General features: G+C 40.3%; 1 protein-coding gene across 2 annotated transcripts; it reads left to right on the forward strand.

Annotated features, from left to right (window-relative positions):
• Nucleotides 1–596: 596 nt before the first annotated feature.
• On the forward strand, nt 597–8627 carry LOC130433911 (uncharacterized). Of its 2 annotated transcripts, XR_008908627.1 has the most exons (4): nt 750–879; nt 6469–6699; nt 7573–7717; nt 7794–8627. XR_008908627.1 is itself a non-coding variant. In XM_056763707.1 (3 exons), the coding sequence occupies exons 1-3, from the start codon at nt 769–771 to the stop codon at nt 3058–3060; spliced, it is 1227 nt and encodes a 408-aa protein (XP_056619685.1). In that variant the 5' UTR covers nt 597–768; the 3' UTR covers nt 3061–3748. The 2 variants fall into 2 exon arrangements, 1 of the variants encoding a protein (XP_056619685.1); XM_056763707.1 differs by lacking the exons at nt 6469–6699; nt 7573–7717; nt 7794–8627 and adding exons at nt 1800–2285; nt 2431–3748 and having other exon boundaries at nt 597–879.
• Nucleotides 8628–14963: the final 6336 nt, after the last annotated feature.

A 14963-nucleotide genomic window follows, 5' to 3' on the forward strand; every position in this document is an offset into this window, starting at 1 on the left:
CTTTGAATCCAACCTATGACCTTGCTGTTGCAAGTGCCTGTTGACCTGCAGAAACTTACAAGTTTATTTTTTGGTTTAAATATCCGTTGAGAAGAAGCCAGAGGGTAAAAATATCAGTTTCCAACTTCACAGCGCGCATGCGCTAAAGACAATTACATAATCATGTTTTTTTTTATTAAAGCAACTTGAAAAATACACTTTCGTATACAGTTATGTCATTATACATACAGAACTAAAAATAAAAATATGAATAATAGAATGAGTGCCAATGGATATAAATAATGACATATAATATGTTTTTTCATCTTCAGTATGATTAGTGAAGCCTGAATGGCGCATTTATTTTTTTATAGAATTACTATTTAAAAATGCTATAAAACTATATAGAATAATTAACATTATTATTATTATGGATATATGTTATAAATCATTTTTTCACATGGCTAGTTTACATAACTCTGGCTCGAAGCAAATTTCCTGGCCGTGTTTACAACTATTTTTTTTTACAGCAGTATTGATTTATTTTTGTCATAAGTTGTTTTCTTATTATATTTTATTGTAAATGTATAAAATTAAATTAAAACTACTCAACGGATTCCTTCCGGAGTCAAATAAGTTAGGTTTGGGCCAAATGTTATTGTTCGAAAAAAACATCGTCCCAAAGGTAACCTAGCAACATGATAGACCAACGTCAGCACTCGAACGAAGACGTTTTTAGCGAGTTATAAACGGACTTCAAGTTTACTTCTCGACATTTAGCGTTTAAAGATGTCTCTGTTCAGCGATTTTATCGACTTGCTCCGGTGTCTTTTCTCTTTCTGCTTGTCAGATCAAGTATCGACTGAATTGGATGAGGAGGAATCGTTTAAAGATGCAGCGGTAAGAGATTTATTTGATTTTAGCATCACAAACCTGAATGTTGTCTTACATTTGACAATAAGGAAACCATTACTGAAATGTTTAGGACATCTTAAATACATAATCTTTATTGATTTATCTCATCGGGCTCGTGAAGCAATTAAGCGTTTAATGTAACGATAATGTCAGTAACTTCAGTGTGTGTAACTAAAGTGCAACAACACTTTACGTTTCTTGTCACAATTTAATATTAAATTGTACCTGTTTATTTTATTTATTAAATTGCTTCACTTGGGATATTTATTGTAGTATGTAACATACATTATCACATCATACTACACAATATCGGCTCGATATGCTACTGCTAGCCGAGACGCTGTTTTTAGTCATGATTGCAGGTTTAGATTTTCAGCGTCTTTTTTAACCGACAAAAGCTAAAAAATAAAATGCGATTGTCCTTAACTATTTCCCCGCCAGACTTTTAAAACAAAAGTTGCCAGCCTCCGCCAGCATTTTTTAACATTTTCACTTAACTTTAATGGGTCACAGTACATAAAGAATATATGGACAAATAATATGTCAAATGAAAGAACAGAGTCTCTGCTTTTAAACAAAGGAACCCATATTCTTCTATCTTCATTTTTTTGTTACTACTTAGATGTGGGTAGGTTTCTTCAAAAATGCATCACTTTGATTAAACAGCTGAGATAATTAACGTTATTTGTCAAAGATTCCGCCCAGTTTACAGTCAGAACAATAATTAAAAACCGATAAGAAATATACGTTTTAGGTTCTGCGATTCTGTACTTTTCCCCAAAGGTGTGTAACAGCGCCACCTGCTGTATAAACACCGATTACCGTAAAATCTCGTCTTATGAGGGGAATCGTTTTTTTTTAAAGATTTGCTATCACTGTCTTATTGATCTCATCATGTTCTACAGAGTGGTGCAGACAAGTGTAACGAGATAGAGGACACAAGTGAAAATGAGAAAAGTTCTGAGAATGAAGAGAAGAAAGAGATGAGCAGTCTCCTAAAGATGCCATCATTGCCAGAGCCAATATTGGTTAAAGAGGCATCTGACCCTCCAACTCCACCATTCACTGAAATTAATGCCCTGCCATCGGCCGGACCAGTGATTTTTAACCGGGTCCTTCCAAACTCCACTCTACCCGCTGATAAGATCAGACCTATGTTCAGACCTCAGCTATCAGCAGGGGAGCCAGTACGTTTTTACCGAACCTCACGACACTTCCAACCCTTGCCTACGATTGAGGAGTCGTCTCTGGGTGACAGGATCTTTCCAGAGTCAGTGGCACCAGCTGGCCGGATACAAACACTACCATCTGTGAAAGCACCGCTGCTGGTTTGTGAAAACCCAACCGCGGTATCAGATGAAGTGATGTATCTGCTTTCCTGTAGCTCAGTGGTAAGGGCAGGTTGTGGGTTCGATCACAGGGGCTTGCAAAACCTATGTAAAATGTATAGGATAAAGCAATGTATATCGCTTTGGATAAAAGCGTCTGCCAAATGCCTAAATGTAAATGTATCTAACAAATTCTGCACCCTTTCAGCCGTCAGAGGAACTGGATCTGATGATTCAAGTAGATCATGGCATCCAAATCCTTCCACGTTCTTCATCCACCTTACTGTTTGACCTAGAAGATATTGAAATTGAAAATGAGTATGTGAAGTACACTGGGAGGACGATCGGTCCCGGTGAGATGAAGACTTCCCAAAATAAAGCGCTGGTGGCTGAGATAAAGCATCCACCGCTGAAAGCTATAGGGAAGTGTTGGATGGAGAATGACAGTGAAGACCAGAAGCCAGTACCTCCCATCCAGATGGAGAAGGTTCAAGACATCACTGATACACATGAGAACGACTCGGAGTCATATTCCTCTTCTTCAAAGATGGAAACAGACGTTGCCCCTCAGAAACCAAGGGATCGAAAGACAAGATTGTTCCATGTCAATCCTTCCTGTCGCCCCAAGACAGAGACTCAGCAACTGAAGACTTCTTCTTCTCTCTGCGAATGGGTTGAGCAAAAGATCAGGAAAAGAGACGAGAAGAAAAGAAGAAAAGAGAAGATGTTACTGGAAAGACAGCAGCTGCATGAGCGATACCTACACGATCCAAAACTGAAACATCTGTGGGTCAACAAGCACAACCGCTTCAATAGATCCGTCCATGATGAGGTTTAGAGACTGTTTGACTGTCTCCTGTCTACTGCCATCATCTGACCACGACATCAAAACCCCTTGTGCATGAAAAACCCTTTGTGCATGAAAAAAACACCCTTTGTGTATAAAAATACCCTCTTGTACATGGAAAACCCTTTGTTCATTATAAAAAAAAACCTTTGTGCATAAAAATACCCTCTTGTGCATGGAAAACCCTTTGTGCATAAAAATAAACCCTTGTGCATGAAAAACTCTGTTTACTGTCTTATCTTCGGTTCCCTGAGAAGCGGAAGACACTCTTTCCCTTACCACTTTACTGAAGTCTAATTGGATAACGCCAGTGAAAAAAACTGGCAAATTGTCGAAAGACATGCAACAGTTTGCAAATACAGACGAGCCCTTGGCCGTATAAAAACGGTGCATTGCGACAATACCTCAGTATGGCGTTAGAAAACTAGTTTCTAATTAGTAAACACAGCAGGCAAGCAGATTACAGCTGCACGAGCACACTGAAAACGCTTGTGGCATAAATGTAAACCTATAGATATTGCAAATCTCTAATTCGAACACGAAAATCAAGATTGTGCACTTCAATCAACACATGCGATGAGAAATAACAAACCGTCGAATTAAAGCAGATCGGGGGATTCTTCACGCGCGCGACTCATTTTGACTTTGTACTAAGGGGGGCGGGACACTGCGATTTTGTGACAACAAATGCATTTGGCCCTGCTCCTTTCTGGAACAACCGTTGTGATTGGCAGTTACTCCCGCCCTCAAGTCAGACAGAGAAGGAGAGATGGCAGAGAAGGATTTTTTAATTGGGGAAAAATAGGATCTAGGAATTCACATTAAGTAATAACTGGTGCAGTACCAGTGGTCACCTCTTTGTAGATTAGCGAATAGTAAAATGTGCACGCGAAAAATGTTAAATTCTAATATTACATGTAACTTTATATTATAACATATTTAACAAGTCTATATTCCTGACTAATCTACAAAATGGTGACCACTGGCACTGCACATTTGCTATGGCTTAATGCAGAGCAGAAGTGCTTCCATATAAATTGAAATATATATTTATTTACTCACCCAGTGTTTCTAGTAATTCTCCTTACTGCACTCATTTGTTTTACTGCATTTGGGACAACCTATAAAATATAACCTTATGGGAATTCCTTAGATCCTATTTTTCCCAATTCTCTGCCATCTCTCCTCTTCAGTAATCGACTTGACACGGCAGCAACAGCCAATCACAATGGGAAGTCCAGAAAGAGCAGGGCCAATTGCATTTGTTGTCACAAAATCGCAGTGTCCCGCCACCTTAGTGCCAAAAGTCAAAATGACTTGCGCGTGTAGTCAATACTGTGCATGAGCGATCTCCTGTGATTCAGGTGTTTGTTATTTCCACTGGCAAGTGTTGATTTACGTGCATAATCTCAAATTTTACGCGCAAGTGTTTTCAGTGTGCTCGCGCAGCTGTAATCTTTTTATCCGCTGTGTTTACAAGCTCACATCGTTTTTTCCCATTTCTAACGCCATACCTCAGAATCTACGAGAGAACGCCTGCACAGTTGTTAACACGTCGGACTACGCAAATCTCTTGTTCGTGCTACTCAGGGAACCAAGGTTACGGCAGTAACTGGAGACGTTGCCTATCGAGAGCGGTCTCTCAATATGGTGTTTTACTAAACTAAGTTCGGGAGGAGCAGGAGCAGATAATGAACTCGGCTGGTCGGCTGTCAGCAATCACAACAATCAACCTATCACTTCAAAGAGAGAGAGAGAGCGTCCCTATAAATAGTCAAGGCATCTTACCTTCACTCTCTCTTCAGTCTCTAACATCCCACCACCACCCCGGCTCCTCACCTGGAGCCCCTCGTCTCCAGCAGGACAAAAAAGGGGGGGGGAGTGTTCCGGGTTCAGGCAAATGCGGGATTCGGAGCCCTCACCCTGGACAGGGGGGAATGCTCTGAGCTCGTGAAATTGCAGAGCTCCACATTGGGAACGGCACACAATGTCATCTGTTATAGGCCCAGCGAACGCCAGGTTCTGGAATGCACCTATCTATGACGACATTGATAGGTTGAACACCACCTCTGAAGAAAAGTATCAACGACTACTTCTCTAGCACCGCCCACTGGTTCGCACATGACAGAAAAGATAGAGCGAGCAAGCAATAAACAAACATGCCGTTAAAGAAAGCTAAATATTGTGCCATCCCTGGTTGTGGAGGAATAGAGTTGCATAAATCGCTGCATAACCTTCTTTCGAATTTCGATATTAGGAATGTGGTGGTTAAAGTTCCAGACGTTCCAGCTCATGTGGGAAAACATGGAGCGTTTGTCTGTTTCATTTCTCCAAGGATTCCTTAGTGAACAAGACACAGGTTGACACTGAATTTGTGGAGAGTATAAAATTAAAAAGCAGTGCTGCCTTCAATATTGGATCAGATAGGAATGGCGCAGCAATATTATGTGAGCAAAACATTTTTGTTCTCTGTGTAACTATTGTTTTGTATGAGATGGCTTGACATGCCATAAGCACTTTTAGCACGAGATTAGTATTACCTGGGGACCGCTTGTCAGTTGTATTAATTGCAGAAGTTGACAGTTATCTTAAGCCCGTGCGAATCGCCATCTCTGTAATTTTTGTGGGCTCATATATAATTTTCCAGGTTTTATACACTGTTTGCGAATAATGGAGGCTGTTTTAATAAGTTTCCGTGAGTCTCCCCTTTGTTTATTTATCATGGAAACCCTCGGAACATATGCTTTTAAAACACTCTCACAGAACATTGATGTCATATTCAGATCATTCTGATCAGAGCTTAATGAAGTCGAACACGTCGGTTTCTGAACTGTCTCTCTCCCTTACACTTGGTCGCAAGGTCGGAACACACAATCCATGTTTCACAGGGGCATTAAGAGAATATATTTACCTTAATAGAGGCTGGGTAGGAATTTGCTCAAGAATATGTTGCCTTTTCTTCCCTGTCAAGTGTTCCGCACATGCAGCTGACATAAAGGAAAAATCCTATCAAGTGAAGTGTTTTCCTTGTTAATTTCTATCTTTTGCGATGTCCTAACAGCTGTGAAAAGCAAACATTTCATAGCCTATATACACTTGAATATAAACTAAGTAAGAACAACTGTATAAAATAACAAATACGAAGTTTCGTTGCATTTATTTTTGATTTATTGTGCTCGTAAGGGTTAAAGGGGTGCTGCGACGATGTGTCATGCATTCTGAATTCTTTACAATGTTAAACGTGCTGTCTTCTCATGCTTAACATGGTCAACTTGTCAAAAAACGAGTTGGGTGTATTACGTAGTATTTCTGTGCTATATACACTCCACCAGCGATCGTACAGGATTCGGAACGTTTTTTTTAACATATTGTAACGATTTGTAACCATTTTTTTCTTAGTCCCTTATAGGACAATTCTCCCGGAAAATCACGCAGGAGCATGGAGACCAGGAGAAGGGCCTTGCGCAGACATCACTTTCACTTGTGTGCAGGAGAGAGAGAGAGCATGTTTGTTTGTTCACTACATTTGGGTGATGAAACGGTGGATATAACGCTGGATTTGGAGATCGTTTGAAATTGATATATGGAGCGGTCCCATCGCTAAAAGATGCAGTTCATGAACCGCATGCGGTAAGTGAAACTGATGTCTGTGTTTTGTTGACAATGTGCTTTAGTTCAGCCTACCCCTCCGCCCCGCACACGCTGTGTGATTTTGGAAGTAATCGTAGAGCTGTATCTATATTTTATAAATGTGATCAAACTAAATACTCTTCGAAGATACGACGTATGCAATACTACATTATAGGTACTCAAGATTAATATGAGATTGGCAGAAACCATGTGTGTAAGGGCCCCTTTAACTTTGGGTAAAATCAGGAAGCAGAATGAGACCGGTCAGACACCTTTAGGGCTCCATCTGAACCTCAGCTCATTGCGAATTGATACAGTTCCATTTCAAATGCTCTCGTCTGTCCTGCCCGAAATATATTTTCCCTCCTGTGTTGTCCTGTTGTAGACTTCTGCAACCTCTTCAGGCAACAGCTGTATACAATACTGTGGCAGCCTGGAGGTGCATGATAAATGGGATAATGGATGTGACACACTGCTTAGCCTCTTCAAAATACCTTATTTTGTGTTTTACAACCACACAAGGAGGAATAAATGACGAGTGATTTGTTATTTTTAGATGAACCTTACCTTTAAGAATGACTTTGACGTTTCTTTTGTATTAATTGTGATGCAGATGTTGTGTGTTTTGACAGACTGCTCACAGCCCATCTGCTTTCAGTTCCTAATGTCAAATGCTTGACGTGAAAACTGCATGAGGCGCTATTCACCTCGCTCATGAGTTTTAGTGAAATACTATTCTTTAATAGGAAAAAAGTATTCAAACCGGATGCATTTGTGATATAATTGAACCTCTCTTACACTGACAATGATTTTTTTCACCGTAAGTGATTCAAGGGCTGTAGATTTGTTATGACGTCTTGAGTTTCTTTGCAGGCTTTACACCAGTGCTCTCCATGCCCCGAGTGTCTTACATCAACTGTGGAAATTAACCTTTGGGTCAGCTTAGTCATTATGTCTGTGATCGAGCACGCAGCTGTCCACATTACAGGAGCGTAAAGAGAGGACACAAAGCAGTAAGGTAAGATCATACTCTTCAGTTATCAGTTATCACCATGACGTCGTGTGTGATGTGATGTAATGTGATGATGCTACAGTTGCCGTGTACGTGTGGAATGGTTCATCCGGGGCAGATGATGTACAACAGCAGCTACAGTGACATGGATGTAATGAGCACCGGGAACTACGGCATGTCCGAGCTGAAAGGAGACACAAAGGATCAGTTCCTGATGCATTTAGTTTTGGATAATGAACAAGGACCTTCACGCAGCAGTTTATTTATAGACACACATGCTATTGACAAATACTCATGGCTCATCTTCCCTGGAGCGTACACACTCTTCAACATTATATACTGGTCCATATACTCTCGGTGACTGCTGCTCCTTTCTTTTTACTCTACAGACATTTACAAAGCAGAATCACAATACATTTTGTACTTTGATGATCAAAAAACTAATTTTCTCAACTTGTCAATAAAAAATATTCTTGCTACGTGTGTGTATCATTTTACAGTTAACAAAGAAAAGCATGCATTCTTTTTTCTTGTGAAATACACATTTTGTTCAAGTAGGATCATGTCATTGGTAAACAGTCATTGTTTTGCTGTATGTTTGTTTCATTTAATGACATACTTAAATGTGTAATGATCCTTATGTAAAGAAGATTTTTTTTGTTCTGTATTGTGTCTCTTAACATCTAAATTCTTTGGAAAGGAAGTGCCTCAGCTGTGTTTGTTTAATTTGTTTTATAAAACTTGTTCCTATTCATCAAAGCAATACCTGAATCTTATTCTTTCTGAGATTCTGATGAAACATCTGTATAACACAAGAGTCTGTGATTTAATCTAAAGTTCAAGGGGACTAAATATGTTAATGGACACTGCAAAGAGATGTATTATTATTATTATATCAAATGTGTATAGATATGTGTTCAACTTTCATATATTCATTATTGTCAAATTATGGATAAAAAAATGTAAAACATTTTACCAAAGCTTATTTCTATAAATATATTTCATATATATAAAATGATTAAAATCTATAGTTACAATCCATTATTTTCCTCTAATTTTGATCACATCTTCTCTTTCTTTAATGTTTTAAAGGTTACATACAATTAATCAAATGAAAAGTGAACAGTTTGAAAAATGTAATTATTACTGTGTATGTTTTAGCAGCAACTACATAAACTTCCGGTAGACCTCCACAAAGATTCAATAACTTTTTTTGTAGTTTTGATTGAATTTAATACAAATAAATAAGATGAATCTTAATTAGATTGTATATTATAATCTGAAACAGACCCAAAGTTAACTTTGTGTATCTGATGAAACCATCTATAGTTATAGAGCTAATTCATTTATTATATTACATTCATCATTTGAACTTTTATCATTTAATTGACATTTAGACATCTTACAGATGGTTTTATCCATCCGGGTTTTACATTTCATGTCCATTCTCTTTGAATCCAACCTATGACCTCGGTGTTGCAAGTGCCAGTTGACCTGCAGAAACCTCAGATGTTTGATCAAGTTTATTTTTTGGACTGTTTAAATGTATTAACGTGATGACGTCTTGTCAGTTTGTAGCTAAACTGTTCAGCACTTGATGTGTTGAGATGGATATAGATCAGATCCTTCATTTAATATGGAAGTAAAAGATGTGTATCCAAGAGCACAGACCTCTGGAATGAGTCAAGAATGTAATATAATGATAACGCATTGTGAAATGAAGATTGTTTATGAGGAATGTCTAAAAAACACCTGTGAAATCCAACAGATATTAAAACTCTGATTTTCTTCTGCTTTAATCCATAAAATAATTTGTGAGGATCTTCATTCATATTTTATCAACAAGATCAAGTTTGTGTGATAGTTGTGAAAGCTCTAAATGATGATGGATATACTGTACTGAATAATGAGTTGAAGAGATGCTGTGACTGAAATCACTCACTCACTGGTTTTGGGGTTTGAAAACATTCAACAAAATGAACAGCGACGTTTAAGTGTGAAATTGACCCATCCTGCACATGCTTACAGTTTGACAAATAATCAAATCCTTATCAATTGTCCTGTAAATTTCAATTTTCGACTGCTTAAACACAGGACAGAAGTGAGGATTTGTGATTTCACATATCGAGAGAATCAGTTAAATGCACTGACCGAGAGCATGTGACCTGAATATTGATCTCACTTGTCAGAACACATAAAAATTACAGGAACAAAATCTTTATTTCATTATAACTAGATTTAAAAAAATCTGTTTTTAACCAATCCTAATGTTACAAACAAATCATTTGGCAGTGGAAGGATTTACAGTTTTCAATGTGACAGCACATGTGGACAATTGTACATATTTCAGAAAATGAAAGCTGAAGTGAGTACTAGCAAAGAGAAGTTGTTTACGTCCCACAGTGCTTCAATATCTGGTAAACTTAACATAACATACATTTTTCATGAGGGTTGTGCAAGACAAACAGGTCATCTTGAGGCCAACACAAGTTAAACATTTTTATAGACTTTCTTGTCTTGTGCAGGAATGTAGATGTCAACTCCTCCTGCGTGAATGTGACGTTAAAACCATTGTGATGCAGGTGTAAGGAGACTCAGAATCATCACTCTTCAGCTTAAAAACATACAGTACCCACGTCTGAATGTCTTAAATTCCTCGAACAGATTGCCAAGTTCAGCATCTGTTGCATGATGTCAACAGTCGCAAATATGTTTTCTCTTCAATTACCATAGTCATTTTGTCTATCTCATGGTCTCTCATGGAGCATCAACAGAGATTTCAGGCACACAGACATCTGCTCTTTACCGCAGGCGGTCTGCGCAGCTGCATTCGGACGCGCATATCTCCCACCCAATGGCTGGGCGGATTGGGAAAGACACTGGGCCAAGGAGGCTCGCTGAAGTTGGCTCCAGCGTGTCTTCTCTGCATCCGTGTCACACTCTCGTGTGTTTTGTTAAGCCCAGTGTTGTCGGGAGCGTTTCTGTGCAGTCTTCAATAGTTCAGGTTCAAAGACAGATGCCTGGGCTGATGTCCTCGGTCACATCTTTTGTTTTTCACTGTTAAAGACAAACAGAGAACAATTTTAGAAGATCTCACTAAGATGAAGATTTTAATTTAAAAGAAGTTGAAAAGAAATTCTAATGTATTTAATGTTTATAATTGGATTATATTGTTATCTACTGTTGGGATGTCATCAGGTGGATGGGAAGCAATAGCACATACTGGGACATGACCCAAAACACACTCCATAAAGACAGTTTTATGGTAAACAGAAAAACTGTTTGAATTGTATTGTTCAGCAGGGCACGTTATATGCACTCTTTATGTGCTAATATTGGTTACCTGTTTATTAGAAGCTGGTTTAGGCTCGTCGTGTGTAGTTAATGAAGGTTTATAGCATGATTTGCTGATGTTTGCAGTATCTCGGTTGTCCTTATTGAGCACAATTCTCACTCTCTTGCTCATGTTTTGTTTTTATTAATCTTCACGTCTTTATTTCTCACGCTTGAATCAACGCGATGTTCTAATGCTCCGCCTAGAAAGACAGGTGTCACACCACACAAAAGATGATGACGAGGTGATATGTCAGGAGTTCCGGTGGCTTCCTGACCTCGTAATTCCTAAATTGTGAATACCAGTCAATAAAGTTTCCTCACACATTTCACCTCAGTTTTTGTTAATATTGTTTAAATATCCGTTGAGAAGAAGCCAGAGGGTAAAAACATCAGTTTCCATCTACACAGCGCGCATGCGCTAAAGACAATTACATAATCATGTGTGTTTTCGTTTATATCTTAAAGCAACGTGATACATAGTACACAGTTATGTCATTATACATACAGAACTAAAAATAAGAAATATGAATAATAGAATGAGTGCCAATCGATATAAATAATGACATATAATATGTTTTTTCATCTTCAGTAGCCTATGATTAGTGAAGCCTGAATGGCGCATTTATTTTTTTATAGAATTACTATTCAGCGACATTTAGCGTTTAAAGATGTCTCTGTTCAGCGATTTTATCGACTTGCTCCGGTGTCTTTTCTCTTTCTGCTTGTCAGATCAAGTATCGACTGAATTGGATGAGGAGGAATCGTTTAAAGATGCAGCGGTAAGAGATTTTTTTGATTTTAGCATCACAAACCTGAATGTTGTCTTACATTTGACAATAAGGAAACCATTACTGAAATGTTTAGGACATCTTAAATACATAATCTTTATTGATTTATCTCATCGGGCTCGTGAAGCAATTAAGCGTTTAATGTAACGATAATGTCAGTAACTTCAGTGTGTGTGTAACTATAGTGCAACAACACTTTACGTTTCTTGTCACAATTTAATATTAAATTGTACCTGTTTATTTTATTTATTAAATTGCTTCACTTGGGATATTTATTGTAGTATGTAACATACATTATCACATCATACTACACAATATCGGCTCGATATGCTACTGCTAGCCGAGACGCTGTTTTTAGTCATGATTGCAGGTTTAGATTTTCAGCGTCTTTTTTAACCGACAAAAGCTAAAAAATAAAATGCGATTGTCCTTAACTATTTCCCCGCCAGACTTTTAAAACAAAAGTTGCCAGCCTCCGCCTGTCACGGTCCTGTCTTTCCTGTCATCAGTATTCGGGCATTGGGGACAGAGCCGTGACAATATCATGTCTTGTGTGTGTGTTGCGTCTTGTGTGGACATGTGGCGGTTTGTTATGACATTTCGCCGCGTGTCTACCCTGTAGCTCCGCCCTCTTGTCTCTCTGTCTGGCGTCACATTAGTGTTTTATCTCCCTCACCTGTCTGTGCCTCTTCCCGCTAGTTGCACTCATTGTTAAGTCTTGTCACCTGCCCGTCCCGATCTCTTTGTCATCTCTCCTCATTAGTTTCCCCTTATTTAATGTCCCTCATTCCTTAACTGTTTATCGGTTCATTGTCTAATGTATATTGTCTATTGTCGATGTTACTGGCTTCTTCGTGTCTCCACCACCTGGATTACCTTGTTCCTGTTTCCCTTCGTGTTTGGACTTATTATTTAGTTTCTGTTTTGCACAATCGTGGGTTTATTGTTTTGTGTCTTAATAAATATTGTTTAACCCCATCCCTACTGTATGCGTTTGGGTTCTGTCCGCCCGGACGTGACAGAATGAACCGACCAAAAAGAACCCAGCAGTCAGCGGCGACCGAGTCAAGCGTGGCGTTTCGTAGCCACCATGCCCACGTCTTGTTCGGTCTGAAACAGAAGGGGACTCCGCTTAAAGAGTTCGCTATGGACTTCCTTGCAACAGCGCGCTCCTCGGGGTTCAACCAGAACGAGCTGAAAGTTGTTTTTAACAGCTGTCTCGATGAACCCCTTGTACCGAACGAGATGCGGCAGGTGAAACATCTTGGCTTCGTGGACCAACTCGAGGTATTGTTGGATCGTGAGTGGTCCAGGTTATCCTCCCCAGCGGATGTCCCTGCGGGACTGGCCACTATCCCTGAGGATGGGCTCCTACGGCTTTGGACTCTGGGCCTATCCACACCTTCCGTCCCGTCCACCATACCCTCTCCACCAACGGCAAACCTGCTCGGCAGACGAGGAAGGAGGGAGTCGTGGGACTCCCCGTCCGACTCCTCTGGGTCTGAACCACTCACCCCTCCCATTTCTTCTCCGCAGCCGATCCCATGTTCGGTGGGTCGGTCGAAGAAGTTCCTGGTCCGGGCGTTCCAGTTCCGGCCGTTCCTAATCCTCCATCCAGTCCAGTGTCCAAGCCGGAAGTCCAGCCGGTGCTTCAGCCGGCAGTCCAGCTGGTGCTTCAGCTTGTGCTACAGCCGGCAATCCAGCCGGTGCTTCAGCCGGCAGTCGAGCCAGTGTTTCAGCCGGTGCTTCAGCCGGCAGTCGAGCCGGTGCTTCAGCCGGCAGTCGAGCCGGTGCTTCAGCCGGTGCTTCTGCCCGAGATACAGCCGGCGATTCAGCCGGCGTCCAGTCCTGTCCACCCGGCGCCCAGTCCGGTTCCGCGGCCGGCGCCCAGTCCGGTCCAGCGGCCGAGCCCTGTCCAGTCTTGTTTTTCCCGGTCATCCCGGGCCATGTCTGTCCCTTCCTGTCCGGCCCGTCCTAAGCCCCAGCTTCGCCCTAAGCAACCCACGTCTCCTCCTAAGCCCCCTCCTCACGTCCTACCCCAGTTTAGCGCTCCCAGTTTCCTACCCATTCCCCCCCTCCCTTCCCGTTGATGTTTTTCTTATTGTCCAACCCCAATCCCTTCATTGTATTGTCAGCCCTGCCCCTAGTTTGTTCTGTTTTGTCTGTGTGGTGTATGTCTTCGTTCTTGTCCATCTTGTCCCACTGGCGTTATCCACTTTTTAGACGGATTTGGGTTAATGTAAGCAGGATTAGAAAACGTGTACAATTGTTTCACTTTTGTAAGGTCACGTCTAAAAAGTGGATTTGTGAATAATTGCATTTTATATCCAGTGATCAGGTCATTCAAATCTGTTTAAGGCAAATATTTTCCTGTGTGTTATACCACGAAACAAAGATTTTCATCCGTCCTACGTTATCCTGCATTAAAGCGACGGTTACAACGGTGGTTAAATAATCAATGCTGTTTCAGCAGAAAAATGGTAACGTATCAACGAGCATCATCACTGTCTTCTTGGTTTTTATCCAGTACACGAGAACGATGGAATGGCCGTCACTCCCACACCGTGACCTGCGGTGAGATTAAAGGATGTTATGTGTCAGTCATGATGTCAACCCGTGATGTCACCTTACAGCATGTGCTATGTCACCTTAGATAAGCAGCCAGCCGCAGGCTGTATGGCCAGTGAATCTCCATCCATGTCTTTAAACGGGGTGATGGCGACGTACAGATCAGCGCAATCCTTTCCACCTGCACAACACGAGGTGGTCTTCTCCTGCCAGTTTCACTGAAAAAAGGAGGACCGTATACATCTGGGATAGCATGAGTGTGAGCACATTTTGAGAAATTCGTATTTTGGATGAACAATTTAATGAAGTATTAAATCTAAAGAAACTAAATAATAAATCTAGGAGAGAAATTCTGAAAACAAATTATGTTCCTCAGGGAAAGTCCTTTGAGTCCTTTAGGGAAATTGGAATCTGCAGGAATCACAAATTGGGCAAAATAATGAAATAAAGGCCTTCAAGGTTGCTTATTTGACATAAAAGGAATTATTGGTGGGAAACCATCATGTTAATTTAATTAGAGCAGCATGTTAATGAGTAATCAATTATGCCCCTTGTAGTGT

Source organism: Triplophysa dalaica, chromosome 13 (assembly GCF_015846415.1).
Source record: "Triplophysa dalaica isolate WHDGS20190420 chromosome 13, ASM1584641v1, whole genome shotgun sequence".
In the NCBI taxonomy this organism is placed as follows: domain Eukaryota; kingdom Metazoa; phylum Chordata; class Actinopteri; order Cypriniformes; family Nemacheilidae; genus Triplophysa; species Triplophysa dalaica.